Source organism: Bufo gargarizans, chromosome 2, assembly GCF_014858855.1.
Source record: "Bufo gargarizans isolate SCDJY-AF-19 chromosome 2, ASM1485885v1, whole genome shotgun sequence".
In the NCBI taxonomy this organism is placed as follows: domain Eukaryota; kingdom Metazoa; phylum Chordata; class Amphibia; order Anura; family Bufonidae; genus Bufo; species Bufo gargarizans.
Window position 1 is genome coordinate 619,324,422 of NC_058081.1, and position 24,240 is coordinate 619,348,661.

Sequence of the window (24,240 nt, forward strand, 5' to 3'; positions counted from 1 at the left end):
AAACCCTATCAATTCCTCTTACCTTCAAAAGAGAGGCATCACAGTTATGATGAGTCTTGAAGTGTCGGGGGACCGTTTTCAAACTCTGGACGTCATCCTCATCTTTTGCTCCCAAAATTCCGAGCACATGCTCTCGTGTCCTACGTCTCAGCTGTCTAGATGTCATTCCTACGTAGGATAAGTTACAGGGACACGTGGCTACATAGATGACTCCTGCTGTTAAACATGAGATCGTGTGTGTGATCTCATAATTTTTACGTCCAGAAGAATCTGTAAAAGAATTTGTGCACAGAACATTGGGACAAGCCACACATTTGCCGCACGGACGGCATCCCCATTTGGGGCCCTTAGAGCCAAAAAGATAACCTGCGGTCTTACCCTCGTAATGACTGTGGACTAAAATGTCCTTTAAGTTCTTTTCTCGTCGGAAAGTTAGAGAGGGATGCTGAGGTACATAACTTCGCAAGGTGTGGTCCATTCTAAGTATGTTCCAATGCTTCCGTAAAACTGAGGTAAGTTCTGAATGACCAGAGTTGTATGATGTAATGAACCTGACAACTTTACTCCCCTTTTCTTGTTTTGTTCGATCTTCCAATAATTTTGATCTTTTGCTATGCTTCGCTCGCAAATACGCCTTCCTCACTGAACGGTCGCTGTATCCACGGTCTTTAAATCTTTTGGCTAGGTCCGTTGACCAGTTTTCAAAGTCCTCATCCTTGGAGCAGATTCTTTTCAACCTCAAAAACTGTCCCACCGGTATGCCATCGAGTAATTTATTTGGATGGTAGGAGTCGGCACGGAGGAGACTGTTCACAGCGGTCGGTTTCCGATAAAGATCTGTGTGAATAGAACCATCATTGTCAACATTCAGGGTAACATCCAGGAAGTCCATTTTCGATCTCCCCATCTTATAAGTAAGATGGATGTTTATATCATTTGTATTTAGGAGTGTCATGAATTCCTGAAGATCTTCCGTGTTGCCCTGCCAGATCATCAGGACGTCATCTATATAACGGCTCCACATATGGACCTTCTCAATATGTTTCACCGGATCGGTCAAGAAGATATTTCTCTCCCACAGCCCCAGGAAAAGATTCGCATACGAGGGCGCACAAGACGCCCCCATCGCGGTTCCCTGGAGCTGTAGGTAGAAACACCCCTTGAACATGAAAAAATTGTGACGTAATGTGAAATCCAATAGTTCCAGAATAAATTCTGCATACTCACTTTGCGTATTGGAGGACATCAGATAGTGTGTTACAGCTCGAATCCCATCATCGTGGCGAATAGATGTATATAATGACTCGACGTCACATGTCACTAAGATCATGTCTTCATCCAGTAGCAGACCGTCGACCTTCCGTAATAAATCCCCGGTGTCCTTGAGATACGAAGGTAGACTATCAACGAACGGTCGTAAGACATGATCGATCAGTTTGCCCACGGCCTCACACATACTGTTGTTACCTGAGACTATCGGCCGTCCTTGTGGGACTTTCGCATTTTTATGGATCTTTGGCAGCATGTAAAAAGTTGCAATGGTCGGGTCAATGGTGAGTAGACAAGTTTGTTCTTTACCGGTAATTATTCCTGTATCTACTGCTTTCTGTAAAATCTTTCCCAAGTCCTCCTGAAAAGCAGACAGTGGATTAAATGTCAATTTTCGATAACAGCTTGGGTTCTTGAGTTGTCTAAAGGCCTCCCGTTCGTACATATCTGTGGGCCATAATACCACATTGCCTCCTTTGTCTGAGCTTTTTATAACAAGGTGCTCAATCTTGTTGAGTTGTTTTAAGGCAACACGCTGTCTTCTATTAAGGTTGTCTCCTGATGTAAATTTCTTAATAGATCTCAATTCTTCTGTGACAACCTTAACAAAGATGTCTATGTTCGGAAATAGTGACATTGGGGGAAATTTCTTAGATTTAGGTATCAGGACTGCAGGTAGTCTACTCACCGGTGCCACATCTGTTTGTTCATTCTGTAGTTCCTCCAAAACGTAAATTGCTTCCAGTTCCACCGCTGTGAACATAGTGTCCTCCGTGCCGCCCCTGTGATACAACTTCTTAAAAGTGAGATTGCGTGCAAATAACTGTAAATCCTTCACCGCTGTAAAGAGATCGAATCCTGTTTTAGGGATAAAGTTTAAACCCATACCTAACACCTCTGATTGCTCGTTGCTCAGGATATGATCAGATAAATTAATTACCTGCAAACGCTGGTTCTTGGGGTCTCCTGTACCTTGAAATTTCCTTGTTACTGGGCGCCCTCTTGCTGTTTCATTGCGTCTTCTCCCATAACGCGTGGGATACATTCTAGTGTTTGAGTCCGAATTACTCCCTTCGTTTTCAGTTGAAACATACGAGGACACAGACATGCTCCTACCTCGTGGCTCAGACCTCATCTGCTTCCACTTATAGATCTTATTCTGCTCCAAATCCTGTAGGTCTCTCTGAAATTTGGCTGTCTTTCTTTCTTTAATTTGTTTCTCCCATATCTTATAGGCATCCTCCAAATCACTTTTAAACTGCCCTCGTTCATTCTCGTTCAATGCTTGATCAATCTGATCCTCCAAAGATTTAAGCTCATTATCGACTTCTACCAACATGATGTCATTTGTGGCAATGAGTGTTTGCATAAATGTCAGGGAGCATAAGTTACATGCTTCCTCCCATTTCGTGTTAAGCTGCTCTGTGCCCAGATTATGAGATGGAAATACTTGTACCCTAAGACCACGTGGGATCAGGTTCCTCTTGATATACTGCTCCAGTGATGTTCTATTCCACCAAATTTTTAGACGTTTATGTGAAAGATTTTTAAATTTCACCTTTAATTCTCGTGTATTCCTCTGTTCGGTATCCTGTGCTGGGCTACTCGCACTATTAAAAATACTTTCTGCCTGGGACTTCCACGAGGCCTCCCGGGCTGAAAAATCCATTGTAATGGATATACAAATCTGTGAAGAGAAAAGGTTCACTAAACAGATAATATGATTCCAAATATACGCAGAGCGAGAAAACGCCCGGTACATGCGCTGTTCTCGAGCAATTACGTGTTTTAAACCAAAACTGGACTCAGAACAGCTTAGTTTGAACAAGTACAAAAAACTTTTATTTAACTTACAATGATAAAATTGTTACATATCCATACATATAGATGAGCAGCACAATGCCACACAGGATAACGTTATGTTGGTCTGTTGTAAAACAAATAACAGAAGACAATCCCAAACCGTGCAGAGTATATTCTTACACGGCTAACAGTCAATACAATGTAAAGTGCATAGTGCAAATTGTAAACACTGACTACGGGAAATACAAAATCAATACAGACCAAGTCCTCCTGGATCCCTACACGTGTTTCGCGTTTTGCTTCCTCAGGGGATACTGATGGTGTGTGTTGCCTGTTCATATATAGTCTGCATGTTGATTAGAACCTAGATCACCTGAATTCCTCGTATATGCCGAAAACCGGAAGTGCGGTGCGTTCCACGCTGGAACGCACACCCACTTCCGGCTCCGTCCGTGTCCGGACACTTTATATAGCCCTAAATAACCCTTCTGCATCGAAGGGAACTTATCCCAACAAGGACCGCAATAGAACCAACCATTTTAATGCCCAGTATTCAGGAGTGTGGAAAAGAGGCATCAGACAACGATGTGAAAAGGGCCGCTCTACAAACCGGAACCGGAAGTCCGGCATGCGGTCCACGGTGGAACGCATCGGCCGTATCAAGCCGAGGTTACCGCCACCCATAGCTCCGCCTTGGATGATGACATCATACGTATAGATCGCCGGCCTGCTATGCGTTTCACCGTGGAGCGCAGGCGGAGCACACACTTCCTGAACATGGAGGTGTCAACAAAATGGCCAGTTAGTCTGATCATGGAACTCCAACCGATGTACATGTGTACATGGGCGTTCCGACCAAGATGGCCACATATACCTCAAGGGGGCACCTTAGAAATATTGGGGGGGGGAATATAAAATATATTACAGGAGTATAAAGATCAATATAAATATTGTACGTTAACCAATTTGAAGGATCTAATACTAAATAATTAGTAATATATAATAAAAAAGTGAAAAAAGAAAAATAAAGAGTGACACATACTAACATAAAAAGTAATGAAGTGCTGAGTGAAAAAAAGGGGTGCAGAAGGGTGATGGTGAAAGAAGAGGGGAGATTTATTATTATAAATATATCATACACATACAAATAGAATAGAGGTATCTCCAATTCTTGATATATAGCATAAGTGAAAACACCATATTTTTTCTCGTGATCTCCTCTGTAGGTCTAGGTGATGTGTATACCTGTGACCCTTTTAAATTTTTGGTTTTATGTTTTTTAATTCTGTTCTTTTCTGCTTTGATAGGATTATATACCTGTTTTTTTCTGGTCACCATTCCGTGAGGCTGCCTATTATATGCGCGCATATGTATGGCCGACATCAATTTCTGGGGAGGCGTGGACAATGTAGTTCATCGAAGAATGGTCTAATAGGAAATTTTAATAAGAACACTCTTCATGCTGAACACAGGAACGACTTGGACATTCACTTAGAATAAATAGATTAACTCATGATTAGAGATACCTAAAGAGAGGTTTTGAATTTTAATAATGGTGTTTTCACTTATGCTATATATCAAGAATTGGAGATACCTCTATTCTATTTGTATGTGTATGATATATTTATAATAATAAATCTCCCCTCTTCTTTCACCATCACCCTTCTGCACCCCTTTTTTTCACTCAGCACTTCATTACTTTTTATGTTAGTATGTGTCACTCTTTATTTTTCTTTTTTCACTTTTTTATTATATATTACTAATTATTTAGTATTAGATCCTTCAAATTGGTTAACGTACAATATTTATATTGATCTTTATACTCCTGTAATATATTTTATATTCCCCCCCCCAATATTTCTAAGGTGCCCCCTTGAGGTATATGTGGCCATCTTGGTCGGAACGCCCATGTACACATATACATCGGTTGGAGTTCCATGATCAGACTAACTGGCCATTTGTTGACACCTCCATGTTCAGGAAGTGTGTGCTCCGCCTGCGCTCCACGGTGAAACGCATAGCAGGCCGGCGATCTATACGTATGATGTCATCATCCAAGGCGGAGCTATGGGTGGCGGTAACCTCGGCTTGATACGGCCGATGCGTTCCACCGTGGACCGCATGCCGGACTTCCGGTTCCGGTTTGTAGAGCGGCCCTTTTCACATCGTTGTCTGATGCCTCTTTTCCACACTCCTGAATACTGGGCATTAAAATGGTTGGTTCTATTGCGGTCCTTGTTGGGATAAGTTCCCTTCGATGCAGAAGGGTTATTTAGGGCTATATAAAGTGTCCGGACACGGACGGAGCCGGAAGTGGTGTGCGTTCCAGCGTGGAACGCACCGTACTTCCGGTTTTCGGCCTGCATGATAGGTTCAGGTGATTTATGTTCTAATCAGTATGCAGACTATATATGAACAGGCAACACACACCATCAGTATCCCCTGAGGAAGCAAAACGCGAAACACGTGTAGGGATCCAGGAGGACTTGGTCTGTATTGATTTTTGTATTTCCCGTAGTCAGTGTTTACAATTTGCACTATGCACTTTACATTGTATTGACTGTTAGCCGTGTAAGAATATACTCTGCACGGTTTGGGATTGTCTTCTGTTATTTGTTTTACAACAGACCAACATAACGTTATCCTGTGTGGCATTGTGCTGCTCATCTATATGTATGGATATGTAACAATTTTTATCATTGTAAGTTAAATAAAAGTTTTTTGTACTTGTTCAAACTAAGCTGTTCTGAGTCCAGTTTTGGTTTAAAACACGTAATTGCTCGAGAACAGCGCATGTACCGGGCGTTTTCTCGCTCTGCGTATATTTGGAATTATATTATCTGTTTAGTGAATTTATTCTCTTCACAGATTTGTGCATCCATTACAATGGATTTTTCAGCCCGGGAGGCCTCGTGGAAGTCCCAGGCAGAAAGTATTTTTAATAGTGGGAGTAGCCTCGCACAGGATACCGAACAGAGGAATTCACGAGAATTAAAGGTGAAATTTAAGAATCTTTCACATAAACGTCTAAAAATCTGGTGGAACAGAACATCATTGGAACAGTACATTAAGAGGAACCTGATTCCACGCGGTCTTAGGGTACAAGTATTTCCATCTCATAATCTTGGCACAGAACAACTCAACACAAAATGGGAGGAAGCATGTAATCTATGCTCCCTGACATTTATGCAAACACTCATTGCTACAAATGACATAATGCTGGCAGAAGTTGATAGTGAACTTAAAACCTTGGAGGATCAGATTGACCAAGCACTCAATGAGAATGAACGGGGGCTGTTCAAAAGTGAACTGGATGACGCCTATAAGATATGGGAGAAACAAATTAAAGAAAGGAAGACAGCTAAATTCCAGAGAGACCTGCAGGATCTGGAGCAGAACAAGATCTATAAATGGAAGCAGATGAGGTCTGAACCACGAGGTAGGAGCATGTCTGTGTCCTCGTATGTTTCAACTGAAAACGAAGGGAGTAATTCGGACTCAAACACTAGAATGTATCCCACGCGTTATGGGAGAAGACGCAATGAAACAGCAAGAGGGCGCCCAGTAACAAGGAAATTTCAAGGTACAGGAGACCCCAAGAACCAGCGTTTGCATGTAATTAATTTATCTGATCATATCCTGAGCAACGAGCAATCAGAGGTGTTAGGTATGGGTTTAAACTTTATCCCTAAAACAGGATTCGATCTCTTTACAGCGGTGAAGGATTTACAGTTATTTGCACGCAATCTCACTTTTAAGAAGTTGTATCACAGGGGCGGCACGGAGGACACTATGTTCACAGCGGTGGAACTGGAAGCAATTAGCGTTTTGGAGGAACTACAGAATGAACAAACAGATGTGGCACCGGTGAGTAGACTACCTGCAGTCCTGATACCTAAATCTAAGAAATTTCCCCCAATGTCACTATTTCCGAACATAGACATCTTTGTTAAGGTGGTCACGGAGGAATTGAGATCTATTAAAAAATTTACATCAGGTGACAATTTGAATAGAGGACAGCGCCTTGCCCTAAAACAACTCAACAAGATAGAGAACCTTGTTATAAAAAGCTCAGACAAAGGAGGCAATGTGGTATTATGGCCCACAGATATGTATGAACGAGAGGCCTTTAGACAACTCAGGAATCCTTGTTGCTATCGTAAATTGACATTTAATCCACTGTCTGCTTTCCAGGAAGATTTGGGAAAGATTTTACAAAAAGCAGTTGATACAGGAATAATTACTGGCAAAGAACAAAATTGTCTACTCACCATCGACCCGACCATTGCAACTTTCTACATGTTGCCAAAGATCCACAAAAATGCGAAGGTCCCACAAGGACGGCCGATAGTCTCAGGTAACAACAGTATGTGTGAGGCCGTGGGCAAACTGATCGATCATGTCTTACGACCGTTCGTTGATAGTCTACCTTCGTATCTCAAGGACACCGGGGATTATTACGGAAGGTCGACGGTCTGCTACTGGATGAAGGACATGATCTTAGTGACATGTGACGTCGAGTCATTATATACATCTATTCGCCACGATGATGGGATTCGAGCTGTAACACACTATCTGATGTACCTCCAATACGCAAAGTGAGTACGCAGAATTTATTCTGGAACTATTGGATTTCACACTGACGTCACAATTTTTTCATATTCAAGGGATGCTTTCTACCTACAGCTCCAGGGAACCGCGATGGGGGCGTCTTGTGCGCCCTCGTATGCGAATCTTTTCCTGGGGCTGTGGGAGAGAAATCATCTTCTTGACCGATCCGGTGAAACATATTGAGAAGGTCCATATGTGGAGCCGTTATATAGATGACGTGCCTGATGATCTGGCAGGGCAACATGGATGATCTTACAGGAATTCATGACACTCCTCAATATAAACTGATATAACATCCATCTTGACTTATAAGATGGGGAGATCGAAAATGGACTTCCTGGATGTTACCCTGAATGTTGACAATGATGGTTCTATTCACACAGATCTTTATCGGAAACCGACCGCTGTGAACAGTCTCCTCCGTGCCGACTCCTACCATCCAAATAAATTACTCGATGGCATACCGGTGGGACAGTTTTTGAGGTTGAAAAGAATCTGCTCCAAGGATGAGGACTTTGAAAACTGGTCAACGGACCTAGCCAAAAGATTTAAAGACCGTGGATACAGCGACCGTTCAGTGAGGAAGGCGTATTTGCGAGCGAAGCATAGCAAAAGATCAAAATTATTGGAAGATCGAACAAAACAAGAAAAGGGGAGTAAAGTTGTCAGGTTCATTACATCATACAACTCTGGTCATTCAGAACTTACCTCAGTTTTACGGAAGCATTGGAACATACTGAGACTGGACCATACTCTACGGAGTTATGTACCACAACACCCCTCCGTAACCTTCCGACGTGAAAAGAATTTAAAGGATATTTTAGTCCACAGTCACTACGAGGGTAAGACCGCAGGTTATCTTTTTGGCTCTAAGGGCCCCAAATGGGGATGCCGTCCGTGCGGCAAATGTGTGGCTTGTCCCAATGTTCTGTGCACAAATTCTTTTACAGATTCTTCTGGACGTAAAAATTATGAGATCACACACACGATCTCATGTTTAACAGCAGGAGTCATCTATGTAGCCACGTGTCCCTGTAACTTATCCTACGTAGGAATGACATCTAGACAGCTGAGACGTAGGACACGAGAGCATGTGCTCGGAATTTTGGGAGCAAAAGATGAGGATGACGTCCAGAGTTTGAAAACGGTCCCCCGACACTTCAAGACTCATCATAACTGTGATGCCTCTCTTTTGAAGGTAAGAGGAATTGATAGGGTTTTGATAAGTGGGAGGGGGGGTAACTGGAAGAAGATCCTCGCCCAAAAGGAGGTCAAATGGATTTTTGAATTGAACACTGTTATTCCGTTGGGCCTCAATGAGGCCTTGAGTTTTTCGCCATTTTTGGGCTAAGTTAATAAAATGTATTAATACCCATCTTCGTGAGTTCCTCTGTAAGTCTAGGTGATGTGTATACCTGTGACCTTTTTAATTTTTGGTTTTATGTTTTTTAATACGTTTTTTTTCTGCTTTGATAGGACTACATATTTATTCTTGCTAGTCATTATTCCGTGAGGCTGCTTACTATATATTCACATGGGTATGGTTGACATGAACATCTGGGGAGGCGTTGACCACGCGGATCTTCGAGAGATGGTCCAATGGGAAATATCAACAAGAGTACTCTTTATGTGGAGCATAACGACTTGGACATTCACGTAATCTATCCACGGTCTTGATCTACGGCTATGTAAATTAAAATCGACTAACGATTCCAGGATACTTAATGAGAGGTCCTGATGGATCACATTGTAATAATAGTGTTTTCATCTGTGCTACATATTATAAATGGAAGCTATCCCAATTTTATATGTATGTTATAATACATTTATATTTATAAAAATAAATTTCTTTCTCTTTCACCACTTTGTTTCTGCACAACTTTTTTTCACTCAGCACTTCATTACTTTTTATGTTAGTATGTGTCACTCTTTATTTTTCTTTTTTCACTTTTTTATTATATATTACTAATTATTTAGTATTAGATCCTTCAAATTGGTTAACGTACAATATTTATATTGATCTTTATACTCCTGTAATATATTTTATATTCCCCCCCCCAATATTTCTAAGGTGCCCCCTTGAGGTATATGTGGCCATCTTGGTCGGAACGCCCATGTACACATGTACATCGGTTGGAGTTCCATGATCAGACTAACTGGCCATTTTGTTGACACCTCCATGTTCAGGAAGTGTGTGCTCCGCCTGCGCTCCACGGTGAAACGCATAGCAGGCCGGCGATCTATACGTATGATGTCATCATCCAAGGCGGAGCTATGGGTGGCGGTAACCTCGGCTTGATACGGCCGATGCGTTCCACCGTGGACCGCATGCCGGACTTCCGGTTCCGGTTTGTAGAGCGGCCCTTTTCACATCGTTGTCTGATGCCTCTTTTCCACACTCCTGAATACTGGGCATTAAAATGGTTGGTTCTATTGCGGTCCTTGTTGGGATAAGTTCCCTTCGATGCAGAAGGGTTATTTAGGGCTATATAAAGTGTCCGGACACGGACGGAGCCGGAAGTGGGTGTGCGTTCCAGCGTGGAACGCACCGTACTTCCGGTTTTCGGCCTGCATGATAGGTTCAGGTGATTTATGTTCTAATCAGTATGCAGACTATATATGAACAGGCAACACACACCATCAGTATCCCCTGAGGAAGCAAAACGCGAAACACGTGTAGGGATCCAGGAGGACTTGGTCTGTATTGATTTTTGTAATTTTCCCCCCAGTCATTGTTTACAATTTGCACTATGCACTTTATATTGTATTGACTGTTAGTCATGTAAGAATACATTCTGCATGATCTGGGATGATTTATTGTCATTTGTTTTACTACAGATCATTTAACGTTATCCTGTGTGGCATTGTGCTGCTCATCTATATGTATGGATATATGTAACTTTTATTATTGTGAGTTTAATAAAAATTTCCTCTTCTCAATTAGCCAAAAATAGATTGGCATAACTGGGGGCGAATCTGGTGCCCATAGAGGTGCCGGTCAACTGTACGTAAAAATCTTCCTCAAGAACACAATAGTTATGCCGCAGAATGTACTCCTTCCATCAGGAATTGAAGCTGATTACTTGGTATTTTCGCATCTCTTCCTAGTTGTTTTGCTAATGCTTCCATACCCTGTTCATGATTAATAATTGTATACAAGGAACTTACATCTAGAGTGCCGAGGATCCAGCCATCCTTCCACTCCAATTTCTCTAAAGTCTTAATGATATCTGTTGAATCTTTGATATACGATGGTATTTCCTTGACAAATGGTTGTAACCATCGATCAATGAATTGAGACAAATTGGAAGAGATAGACTGGACTCCCGACACAATAGGTCTACCTGGAGGGGAGATAAGATTCTTATGAATTTTCGGGATACAGTAGAAGGCCGGAAGCCTCTTCTCTGTACCCAAAATAAATTGTGCCTCCTGATTAAGTAGAAAACCTGACTCTACTCCCCTGGTACACAGGGGCACTAATTTTGCATAATATTCATCTGTGGGATCCTTTTTTAATTTACTGTATGTGGAGGTCTTCCCAATTGTCTCCAACATTCTTGTTTATACATCTCGGTATCCAATATAACCGCAGCCCCTCCCTTGTCAGCTGGGCGTATGGTAATATTCTGGGTTTTCTGTAGTTCCTAGATCGCTTCTTTCTCTTTTCTAGTCAAATTTTTTTTTTTTCTACAGTTATTTAGACTTCTTAATTCCTTTTCTACATTCACTTTAAATGTGGTCATATATTCACTCATCTCCTGTTTGGGATATTTTCTTGATTTTTCTTTTAATAATGTGTGGGGATATTTTGATGATAAACCATCATCTTTATCCCGATAGTTAGCCGGATTTTTCAATAAAAATTTTTTATGGCAGAGTCTCCTCATAAACTTTTCCACCCCAATATAAGTCGAAAATTTGTCTAATGTTTTAGCGGGGGCAAATTTTAGCCCTTTATTCAATAACGAGGTTTGTGCTTCTGTGAGTTGTGAACTACTTAAATTTACAACATTTGACATTACCTGTGATCGTGAGTTTGATATGTGTTAGGCAATGTTCTCACATTGAGGTGCTCCGGTCGGTGGTTGCTCAAATGGTTGGGTTTGTGTTCATGCCGTTGTGTGTAACCCTTCCTCAAATTGTAATCGTGTTGGTTGTGTTTCTTCTGTGGACGTGTAGGAGTTGGTGTTCGGGTGTTTCTCGTTCTGGGTTTGTGGTGGGGGGGGCATCTAAAAAATTAGGGGAAGCTAACATTTCATATCTATTTCATATCTATTGGAAGTAGAAACACCAATGGAGTCTAAAGGATTTATAATGGGGTGGGCCCTGCCTATATTCTGTGTGTTATCTTGTATATTTCTATCAGCATTTTTTATTTATTTTTTATATATTATGTCCTTTTCTAATGTGTCTAGATTATGGCATATTCTTTCCTGCCATTTCCGCACATCCTCTGCGTCGGGGAACGGTTCTACCTCCTTCCTTAACTTATCTATTTTAACTGACAGTTCCTCTGTGATCTGTAGTCTCCTATTAATGACCATCTGAATTAAATTCCTTGCTTGAGTTGCCAGAAAAGAGTCCCACTCCTTTTGGAATTTGTCATCAAGTAAGTCCGACGCCGGATTCTTAATCAAAGACAAGCCTTTGGGAATGAGGCCCTTTTCAATATACTGCGTTAGGGACATTAGTTCCCATTTATTACGTAGATGTTTTTGTAAAAGTTTTTCCAGCTCTCTAAATATAACATCTCTTCCCCTAATTGTTTTTTCAGAGGCACCTACATCGAGATCCAATGTAAATGTATCTATTTTCTTAAATTTAGTTTCCATATGTTCCCAAATATTCATTGTATACAAATGGGAGCTCAACCGTGTTGGGCGATATAAGAAGACGGAAAAAAGTGGATTTGGTGGCTCACCAAATGGGCACAATGACTCTCCCCTCAATCCACACAACATTGGAATAAGAATATGAAATCAAACATGGATTAAGATATTATGTATTAATGTATATATATTCACTCATTGGTCTTATATGCAGTTTTTATGCGTTTTATACATTTTATGCATTTGGTAATTAATATATGTTTATTTGTGCAAATGTATTATATATGCATAGGAGTTTCTATACATATGTTTATTAGGGGCTGAAAATGAACTTGATTTATTCACATAATACCGAATACGGTTCCAGGATTTATGACAACCCCTATTATCCCAAAGACCTTGGGGTATATAAAGCCCATACATGTAGTCTAATGTTATAGCCACTGATGAAGGGGTGTAGACCCTGAAACGCGTTTGGTGCTGGACATTAGACTTATTGCTCATTAATTTAATTATGGACATTTGATGCAACATTCCCGTTGATATCTTTACCTCCAAGTCAATGGTAGTGGAGACGGAGGGAATTTAGGACCCAGGAAACTCAAGACCTATATCAAGAAGCGGCTGCAGCGTCACGTGGGACGCTACATTCGACTTCGAAGCCAAACTAAGGAACTTCCACAACTGATAACCTGAGAGCTCAGGAGCGGTAATGTACCATCATAGTACTGCTTATTAGATACCGTGTAGCTGAAATAAAGAGGAGTATACCCTCCATCAAATACACAATTCAGGATTACGATCCTTCCGCTATTAACCTGATGTCATTTATCTGGATTCTGTCTACCATACTACCTATGGGACATAGCGGGCTTGTGCAATATTTATGGTAATATCCTACCATCAAGCAGCATTTTTTGTGGTGATTGCAGACTTGTGAGACATACGGGGGTCTGCAAGATTGTTATTCCAATTAGTTGCACCACTACATGTCAGATATTTTAATATTGCTGGTTTTATGTCATTTTAACTTTACGTACTACTATATATAGAGTATTAAATAACTATTTTATGCGATTATTTTATGCAAGTATTTTATCACCTATTCCCATCTAGCGAGTGCCCCTCCACATTTCATTTATTATTGCTTTCTTTGGGACGGGCAAGTCCAGTGAGGTGTGCACCCATTTTCATTGTGCCCATTTGGTAAGCCACCGAATCCACTTTTTTCCATCTTTTTTATTACCGAAGTTATTCAACAAAGTCAAGCGCAACTTCACGAATAACTAACATCGGCTCATCGGAGTCCAAATATTCTAATACGGTACAGAGATGGATCTATGTGCAGTATTAATCCGAAGTTATGAACTAAGTGACTTCTGATGTAACAGCCGCTCATCACTAGTGTAAACTTTTAAAGTGCATCTGTCAGCAGATTTGTACCTATGAAACTGGCTGACATGTTACATGTGCGCTTGGCAGCTGAAGGCATCTGTGTTGGCCCCATGTTCATATGTGTCCACATTGTTGAAAAAAAGTTATGTTTTAATTAGAGTTGAGCGAACCCGAACTGTTAAGTTCGGATTCGTACCGAACATTAGGGTTTTCAGCACCCGGACCCGAAACCGAACATTTACGTATAAATTTGGGTTCAGCGATTTTTATGGCGCTTTTAGAAAGGCTACACAGCAGCCAATCGACAAGCGTCATACTACTTGCCCCAAAAGGCCATCACAGCCATGCCTGCTATTGGCATGGCTGTGATTGGCCAGTGCAGCTTGTGACCCAGCCTCTATTTAAGCTGGAGTCACGTAGCGCCGCCCGTCACTCTGCTCGGATTAGTGTAGAGAGAGGCTGCAGTTGCTGTGAGGTAGAGATCAGAGAGAAATCTTATCAAGAACAGTTTTTTTGTACTCAGCGACCTACAGCAAAAGTGTTTTGTGGGTGCAGTGACCAATTTTTTTAAGCCTGCCCTGAGCCAACTACTGCTGAAAACAAACTTTTTTTTCTTCAGTTAGTCAAAATCAATACATGATCGGCAGCCATTTTATGCAACGATAGTGCACCACCACAGGCTATCTGCAAGTCCAGAAATACAGCTGTCAAACTGGGGTGAAAAAACCCTCTAATACACTGCACATCTGGGATTAGACAAGCATAAGTGACTGTCACATTTAGGACAGAAATACAGCTTTTTGGTTAGGGTGAAAAAACCCTCTAATATACTGCACATCTGGGATTAGACAGCATTAAGTGACCGTCACATTTAGGACAGAAATACGGCTTTTTGGTTAGGGTGAAAAAACCCTCTAATATACTGCACATCTGGGATTAGACAAGCATAAGTGACTGTCACATTTAGGAGAGAAATACGGCTTTTTGGTTACTGGGGTGAAAAAGCTTCTAATATATTGCACATCTGGGGATTACACATGCATAAGTGACTGTCACATTTAGGACAGAAATGACTGCTTTTTGGTTAGGGTGAAAAAACCCTATAATGTACTGCACATCTGGGATTAGACAAGCATAAGTGACTGTCACATTTTGGACAGAAATGCCGCCTTTTTGTTAGGGTGAAAAAACCCTCTAATATACTGCACATCTGGGATTAGACAAGCATAAGCGACTGTCACATTTAGGCCAGAAATACGTTTTTTTGGTTACTGGGGTGAAAAAACCCTCTAAAATATTGTACATCTGGGATTATACATGCATAAGTGACTGTCACATTTAGGCCATAGATACGGCTTTGGCATACTGGGGTGAAAAAAGCCTCTCATATACTGCACATCTGGGATTACACAAGCATAAGTGACTGTCACATTTTGGACAGAAATACAGCTTTTTGGTTTGGGTGAAAAAACCCTCTAATATACTGCACATCTGGGATTAGACAAGCATACGTAACTTTTCAAAGAAAAGGACCGGCACTTCGCTGATGTAGATCACAATGTAGATTTATTCAGTCACATATTCAAATGGCATAGTGACGCGTTTCAGCACAGATGTGCTTTCATCAGACTGCATAAAACATCTTACACTCCAGCTATTTATACATAAGTGAAACACAAAGGAACTGACATCATCAAAGGAGCTCCGCCTCCCTCATTAAATAAAAATTTGCATATCGAATAATCGCAATGAAAAATTCGCATTGAAAAATTCGCAATTGAAAATTCGCAATTGAAAATTCGCAATTGAAAATTCGCAATTGAAAAATTTGCAACTGAAAATTCGCAACTGAAAATTCGCAATTGAAAGTTCGCAAAAAACATATCCACTCCATACTGGCGAAGATTTTCAGTCACATAGTCCATTCTTGCAGTGATTAATCACGCTGAAGAAAAAAAGAAATATATTTATCAGATTGCATAAGGCCGAATGCCTTATAGGAAGCAGGACACATTGTACTCTGAAGACGATGGATCCAGTAAGCCTCTCTTTTCAATAACAATTTATTTCTGTCACCCCCTCGACGGGGTAATGATACACCTTCAATAATCTGATACCTCAACTGCGAGATGTTGTGTTTTTTATCATGAAAATGAAGGGGTATTGGGAGTAATAAATTCTGTTTACGGATAGTAGATTTGTGTTTACTTAGTCTGTCCTTCATTCTCATTGAGGTTTCCCCCACATATAGTAATCCACATGGACATTTAAGAATGTAAACCACAAATCTACTATCACAGGTGAACGTGCCCCTTATTGGAATATTTTCACCTGAGTGAGGGTGGGAAAAACATGAACCCTTTATAACGCTGGAACAATTGACACAATTTAAACAAGGAAAAGTGCCCCGTCTAGGTGTAGATAAAATACTCTGTCCTCTTTCTATTTTATTACTTCCCACATCTGCCCGGACTATTTTATCCCTAATATTTTCTGCCCGTTTATAGCATATCATGGGTGGCCTCTGGAACTCTCCTATCCGGGGATAGGACTTGGATAATATGTGCCAATGTTGATTAACAATAGCCCTAAGGCGCTGGGACCAGGGATGGTATTTAATCACTAAGGGGATCCTTGTTTCTTTCTTAGTTCTATCTGGTGGTGTAATCTCAGCTTTATTACGCTGTATTTTCAATAATTCAGGGGGGTAGCCTCGCTCTCTAAATTTATTGGTCATATCGTCTAATCTTGCCTGACACATATCCCTATCACTAACGATCCGTCTAACCCTCTGGTATTGGGAATATGGAATAGATTCCTTGATGGTTGCTGGGTGACTACTTGAAAAGGACAGCAAACTGTTCCTATCCGTTGGTTTCACGAATAAATCCGTCTGTATTTTACCTTCTTTGTCCCTAGTCACCCAGGTATCCAAAAAGGACATTTTATCAGAACTATGGTGTACAGTGAATTTAAGTTCATCCTAGATGGAATTTAAATACGTGGTATTTATGGCAGGGGGAGGAGTTAGCTTTAAGGGAATTCTTGGTATATATTAATGACAACATGTGGAACATTGTTTTCACAGAAAACATCAGTAAAGAAAAAGCACAGTTTTTAGATCTGGAAATTTCCCTCCATCAAGGTGAGATACAAACTATCACCTATTTAAAAGCAACTGACAGAAACAGCTATATTGATAGTAGCAGCTGTTACTACAACCCATGGATCAAAAAATCTCAAAAGGCCAATTCCAACGTATGAAACGGAAATGCACAAAAGGACTATGACGCACAAAGTGAAGTTATCCTGGAAAGGTTTAAAGAAAAGGGATATACAGCAGATTTATTAGAAAGACAGAGAGAGGAAGTTAGGGAAAATATAGATACTAGAGAAAACAAAGTAGCAACCAAAAATACTAATAATCAGGAAGATAATCGATACAAATATGCATTCTTAACAACATATTCCTCAGCCTGTCCAGAGATCAAAAAAATAATAGGAAAAAATTGTAATATCCTGAAAAGTGACCCTGTCATTGGTGACTTAGTCCCCAAAAAACCTCCATTTATTTTTAAAAGGGCACCCGTTTAAGAAATAAAATCGTCCACAGCTGCATAAATAAACAGACAAAGACCACCAGAGAGACTGACCGTTTTACGTGGTGTGGCTTCTGTATGGGATGCAAGAATAGGAATAAGGAAAACAAAAGAATTCTGAATGAAAATAAACTTGTGTCTGCAGTGAATAAAAAGGAGTTAAAAATTAAGGGCAATATGTCTTGTGAAACCGCAGGTGTGATCTATGTTCTAGAGTGCCCCTGCGGTTTACAATATGTAGGAAGAACCTTATGTAAATTAAAAATCAGAGTAAGTGAACATATTGGTAACATCAAGAGAGGTTTGGAGACACATAGTGTCTCGGCACATTTTAAAAATTTCCATAAAAAAAAAACTTTTGGTCTGAAATTCAGGGCTGTGGAACGGGTTGTAAAACATTTATCAAACAGATAAACAAAAAGGAAGCGCAGTGGATTTATGACATGGGCACCCTCCAACCAAATGGGTTGAATATCGATTGGGACATCAGAGCAGCTATGTAGGATTTTATATAGGTAGTTCTTAATTATCGCCCTAATAGGTAAAATATAGCTATAGAAGTAGGGAATGGTAATTGCTTGGAAACTGTGAATATTTTAGTGTTTTTCTATTTATTATTTTTAGATAATATGTTTTATAGAAGATTTTTATGAAATTTCGGTGGATTTTACAACATTAATTTGTATGTATATTTACTGTGTATGTTTTAATGCTATATAATGGAGGTATAGCCACCTAATTGTCAAAAAAAAAAAAAGATTGACCTCATCATAGGAGGTTTGACACGGAAGTGTTTAATGGAGAACTTTATTAGGTGACGGTGTTATGCTATGTAGAGCCCCTGACGAAGCCATTGGGCGAATCCCGGGTCAGGCGGACAGCGGACTGACTAATATTTTATGCTGATATCAAGTGCTTGTTTGTGAGTACAATAAATAGGTTTTCATTTAAAAGTACCGTGGATGCTGCATTATGTTGGTGTTTCTTTGAAGGTGCTGGAGTGTATGAGATTTCGCTGGGCAGCGTGGGGCGAGGAACAGGGCGTCTGCCTGTGTAAATGACATTAATGTTTATGCAGCACCCCATGGGTGAGATGAGTCGGCCAGAGGGTCTCTTTAAGATGTTCATATATTTCAATAGACTTCAAGTCATCGGGGCAGGTACATTTGTGATACATTTAGTGAGAATAATAAATATAGACAAAAAAAAAAAATAGACTAAAAAAAGATGTTATAAGGGTTAAAAGTTTGTTGTGACGCCAGTTGCATTTCAGCAACGAGGGTCTAGGTCCCACTAAGTAGATGGTACTGTTGGTACCCAGGTGTAGGAATGCCAGAATGCTGTAAGGGTTGCCTAAAATGTCCCTTTAGGTGTTCTGGCCTGCACTTGTCACGGTGCTCTAGCTCTGCCAAGATTGCCTCCATCTGCTGGTAAGCCAGGCACATTACACTTATACAGTCATTTACAAGGAAAATACAAGCATACATTGTCCAGGACATGGAAGTAAATACACATGATGACACGGGATCAACCATTAAAGATAGTGAAGGGGCGCAAAAGGTGGTAATGCCCCCTAGTGGGGTGTTACACTTATGAAAATTTCTAGAAATCGGAGTCTCGCTTCCTTCTGGGATTCGCATCCCCACCTATCCCTTGCTTGAACATTATTTACTTATGTCTTTTTTTTCAATCGCATTAACTATGTAACTATGTAACAAAGCGGCAAACCACCAATTGCTAGATAATAGAAAATTTCAAAGTAACATGCCCTAAAATTGAAAGGCCTAGTTTAATCCTTCATTTTCCTATACAAATTTTCCAAATTTCTGAAGATTAGAGAGTAGGAAAAATAACTCTAGTAAAAGATATTCTTCATCACATACTAGGACCAAGGTTTTGACTTGTTCCCTTTAGTTGATATGGCTGAACTGTGGTATTTCCCCCCCCACTTATATTCCATTCTCCTAAAAAAGTTTGTACAGTTTGCGTTTAGTTTACCTATTTAAAAAAAAAAAATCAATTCATTTATATGGTCACTACTCACTGACCTTTCACATAATTATGCAAAATCAATAGAACCACAGCACAGACTGTATCAGAAACCGTTTAACATAAATCATCAGTTAAAAAAATGCTTCTTTCACCGATTAACAGGCTCCCCCACCCACTTTTTAAATTAGCATTTCTGAATTATTTGCTAAATCCATCACAGACGCATAAAAAATAAAAAAATAAAAATAAATATGGACAGTAGAGGTGGATGAGTAATGCATATCTATTATGAGGAACACAGTCATACTTCAGCAGCTATTGATTTTCTCCACTGCTTAAGAATTATTGTTTTCCATGTGCCTCTGCTTCTTTACATAATAAAGATAGTAAAAGTGAAGCAGAATTTCCTCTATCTTCTGTGAGCTGTAAATGGGAGACATTATGGCAGCTAGTCTCCACAAATTATCTCAGGAAGAACTAAGAATTAGGAAAGGGTGGAGTGCAAGAAAAGGGTGAAAACTGCTACACGTGCAGGATATAAGTAATATATTTAGAGATAAGCAAATTTTTCAATAATTCGATTTGGCCGGTTTGAAGAATTTTTTGAAAAAACGTCTATTTCCTGGCTGCAGAGAACCTTTATAGTGGTGTAGAACACTGTGCCTTGCAGTAACACACATAGGGAGTCTGCTGTGGTAGTGAAATTATACTGTGAGTCAGTATGACAGGAGTCACTCTTAGAATCACTGCACACTTCACTTATTTGGACAGTCACGGGGCCAAAACTGACCAAGTATGAACTCATGCTTACTGGTCGATGTTGGCATGAAGAAGCGCACTCCCTTTACACCGTCGTCAGCTGATTCCACAAAGATGCCTACAGAACCTGTTCTATTAAAGGCTTATACAAGTAGAGCCCCCGACAGAGTGGAGAAGGTGTCCGCAGTAAGTTTGTGTTGACGTTTATTTTGCCCTTCCTCTGATCCGTCACAACAATAACCCACAAAAAAACAGAGATGACTGAGTAAACCATTCAAGAACCTCTGGTCAAGACACAACCGCTAAATGACACCGAGAGATCAGGCCTCTCGCTGCGACTCCTGCAGCCAAGCCCCCCTACTCTTCTGTGACCTATGTTTGCACCAGAAATATTTAGGCCTCTGCCACTCCCCTGTGCAGGACCTGGAACTTCTCTGTCTTACATACTGTTAGATCAAATAAATTAATAAAAAGGAAGTTAAAACACCGCAAAAAAGTCTGTCATTTTCTCACTTTACCACTAATAAGCCCTTTTTTTCCAAACTAATACAGACAAAAAAGGGCTTTAGAACATATAACTGCACCGCTGACTGGCAAATATATATTTTTTCTTTTACCACTAATACACGACAAAAAGGCATTTAGAACATATAACTGCACCGCTGACTGGCAAACATATTTTTTCTTTTTCCGCTAATACACGAGAATAAGGGCTTTAGAACATATAACTGCACTGCTCACCGGCAAATATATATATATTTTTTCCACTATTATACGCCACTAAAGGCTTCTGAACCACTGAACGGCAAATATATTTTACTTTTACCACTAATACACGACTGTAATTTTAGCACTTCACCACCCAATGGCTAATAAGCCCTTTTTTCCCACTATTACAAGCCAGAAAATGCTTTAGAGCATATAACTGCACTACACAAGGGCAAATAAGATGTAGAAATATTTCCTGGTAATAAACTCTGTTAATTCCTGTATTAAAAAGCTCTTGCACCCTAATAAGAACAGTTTGCTGGAATTACAGAGCTGTATAACGGCAATTTGGGTGCTCAGTCAGTGCAGAAAGGTGTTATAGGATTGTTCCTATTACCCAGGCTGTAACCTCCCCTACCGAACCCTGTTGAACAGAAATGCTGTGGAATAATTCCTCCCTATCCTTTCCCTACACCTTGAATAATCTTTCTCTGCACTTGTAAATCGTTGTTTTAGCACAATAAAGTTTTTTCTAACACTGTCCCTAGCGCCTGCTGACGTCTCTCCCTGCACTAAGTACACTGGTAAATGTCAGAATCAAAGATGGCTGAGGCTATATATAGGGCTGTGACATCACAGGGCTGGCTGGCTGGCTGCTGATTGGCTGCATGCATGGCATTATGGGTGATCCCGCCTTCCTAGAGTTCCTTGTTTCATGTCCTCACACATGCGACAGCCACTTTAGGAACAAACTTGATTCGTTACTACGAAGCGTGAGGAAATTCTGCTTTGGTGCGAATCAAATTTTTCCTTAAATTCGGAGAGAATTGCACTTTGTCGACTTCGATTAGCTCATCTCTAAATATAATGGTCAAAATACTATATAATAGTATAATCATATACACATATATCATATTCTTAAAAATCCTCTGAAGCTGTAGGTACATGTGTCTTCATGGACAGTAGGGTGCTGGGTTGATATTAATAATGAGATACTGTGTTGTAGGGGTGAACACTGTTTTATAGAAAAAGTATAGCAACAAATCCAATTAAACACAAAAAATGCATACCCAATGCAAAAGTTTTTCTAAGCTGTTCTGTGGGAAATAACAACAAATCCTCCCCAAAGACCATGTCATCTTTATCTGAGAAGTAAGCATCCAGATGTTCTCTGGAATCAAAGCAGTCTTTGTGATAGAGCTTGTAGGTACTGGAATCCATTGTCAACTCTTGTGTCGCAGATAGTGACCCTCTCCACAGTGGTGTTTATAAAGTCTTTATATAATAGAAATACTTCTCAGATCATGAGTTGTTTTCTCCTTGAGGCAGTCTTGTGACTGTGTAACCATAAATTTACATGAATTGCTAATGAGCGATTTAGCGCAGGCCAAAGGAGAGCATCAGAGCATGAACTGCTCCGATGTTTAAGACAGGGGGGCTATTGGGTGAAAATTGAGGTATGTCCTGGTTCAGCTCTGAACCTGGACATCCCCTTTAACCCCTTCTATCCAAGCACAGTTTTCACCTTCCTGACTAGGCCTATTTTTGCAAATCTGACGTGTCTCACTTTATAGAGTAATAACTCTACTTATCTAAACGGTACTCAGATTGTTTTCTGGTGACACATTGAATTTAATGTTAGTGGTAATTTGGGGTCAATATTTTATTATTATTATTTGAATTTCTCTACTTTTAAGACAGTAATAGCTCATAAAATAGTTATCAATTAACATTCCCCATATGTCTACTTTATGTTGGCATTATTGTGTATATCTAATTTATTTTTTATTGTTAGGATGTGTTTTTTAAGCACAAATTTAGTTATAAAATGATTTTGAGGGGTTTACGTAATATAAACCAGACATAAATTACGCATTTTAGAAACTACACTTCTCAGATTATTCAAAACTGATGTTACAAACTTTGTTAACCTTTGACGTCTCCCACAGGAGTCAGTGGCATACCTCCAATAGAGGCAGACCACGCCATTGCTATGGGGCCCATGGGGAAAAGGGGCCCACAGTGAACCAAAGGTCCCACCCCCTAATTACGCTCATTACTGTCCACCACCAATAGAATATCCCTATCATCAATTGAGAAAGCTAAAGGACCTATGAAGATGTCATCACAGGTTCTCTACATCTAGTAAAGGAACTGCACTAAGAATAGTGTAGTGTCACAGATGTTCCCATGACAGGTGCCAGGAGATCAGTGAGACTGGCCACAAGTGGTTTGATCTGACAGGTTCCTTGTGGATCAATTTGTGTCTATGTTGTTTATGGTAATGGCCATACCCCTTGCCTCTGGTGCTGCTTAGGTGGTCATTTAACCTTCCCTATTTTTTGTGGCTTCTCCCACCATGCTGTACAGTTTATAGCTTCAGTCTTGTTGTGGATTGCTGGTGTTGGATCTCGGCGGAGTTCCTATGCTTCCATAGCCTTTTGAAGTTAAGTGTCTTCTTCCCCTTTTGTTTATTGTTTGGGTTTTCTTGTGTTGCTCTTTTCCCCGTCATTTGTGTTTAGTAGAGGTAAATGAGAAAAAAATCACAGAGTGGCGCCTAACTGCTACCAAAATGTATTTATATGAGATATGCACCATATATAAAATAAAGTGTGTGGAAAATACAAAAAAAGAAACAAATATAAAAAATATATAGAAAAATAAAAAAAAATAAGGTAGGGGACTGAGGTACACTTAAAAGATAAGAACTAAAAGTAAGTGATTGCCCCTCACCATAAAAAGGGGGGGGGGTTAATATTCAGTAGTCATATAATAAAACCATCTGACACCTGGTGGATGGTAGTAAATGAGACAACAATACAAAAATGTAAAAGGTGATTTACATCAAACTCACTTCACCAGGGAGGGGTGTAATGGGATAAAACTCAAGACACCCAAAACAACCAACTCCCTTGGCTGGCTCTCTTGTAAAATAGCAGGAAAATAAGGCAGTCCAAAACTTGGTACTTTTGGTATATTCCTTTAATAAATCAGTCAGGTGAGCTCAACGCGTTTCGGGGAATAACAAACCCCTTCCTGTACAGCGCACTCACAATCCCGCCGTTCCAAGCGAACTCCCCGAGCTCCCAGGCCTAGCTTCTGTCTATCCCTGGTCTCTCACAAATCCTCCTGTTCTACCCGAGCCTCCTGTTCTACCCGAGGCTCACAGGAGGATTTGTGAGAGACCAGGGATAGACAGAAGCTAGGCCTGGGAGCTCGGGGAGTTCGCTGGAACCGGCGGATTGCGATATGTTTGGTCAGAGCACCCGAGC

General features: G+C 40.3%; 1 protein-coding gene across 1 annotated transcript in view; it reads right to left on the bottom strand.

Moving 5' to 3' along the window:
* Positions 1–22,236, bottom strand: part of LOC122926832 (nicotinamide N-methyltransferase-like) — a 59,571-nt gene extending 37,335 nt beyond the window's left edge. Inside the window, exon 1 of the mRNA XM_044278336.1 lies at positions 22,039–22,236. Coding sequence (XP_044134271.1) covers positions 22,039–22,189 — 151 coding nt within the window. The 5' untranslated portion in view covers positions 22,190–22,236. The remainder of the gene's footprint in view (positions 1–22,038) is intronic.
* Between the last annotated feature and the right edge of the window lie 2,004 nt (positions 22,237–24,240).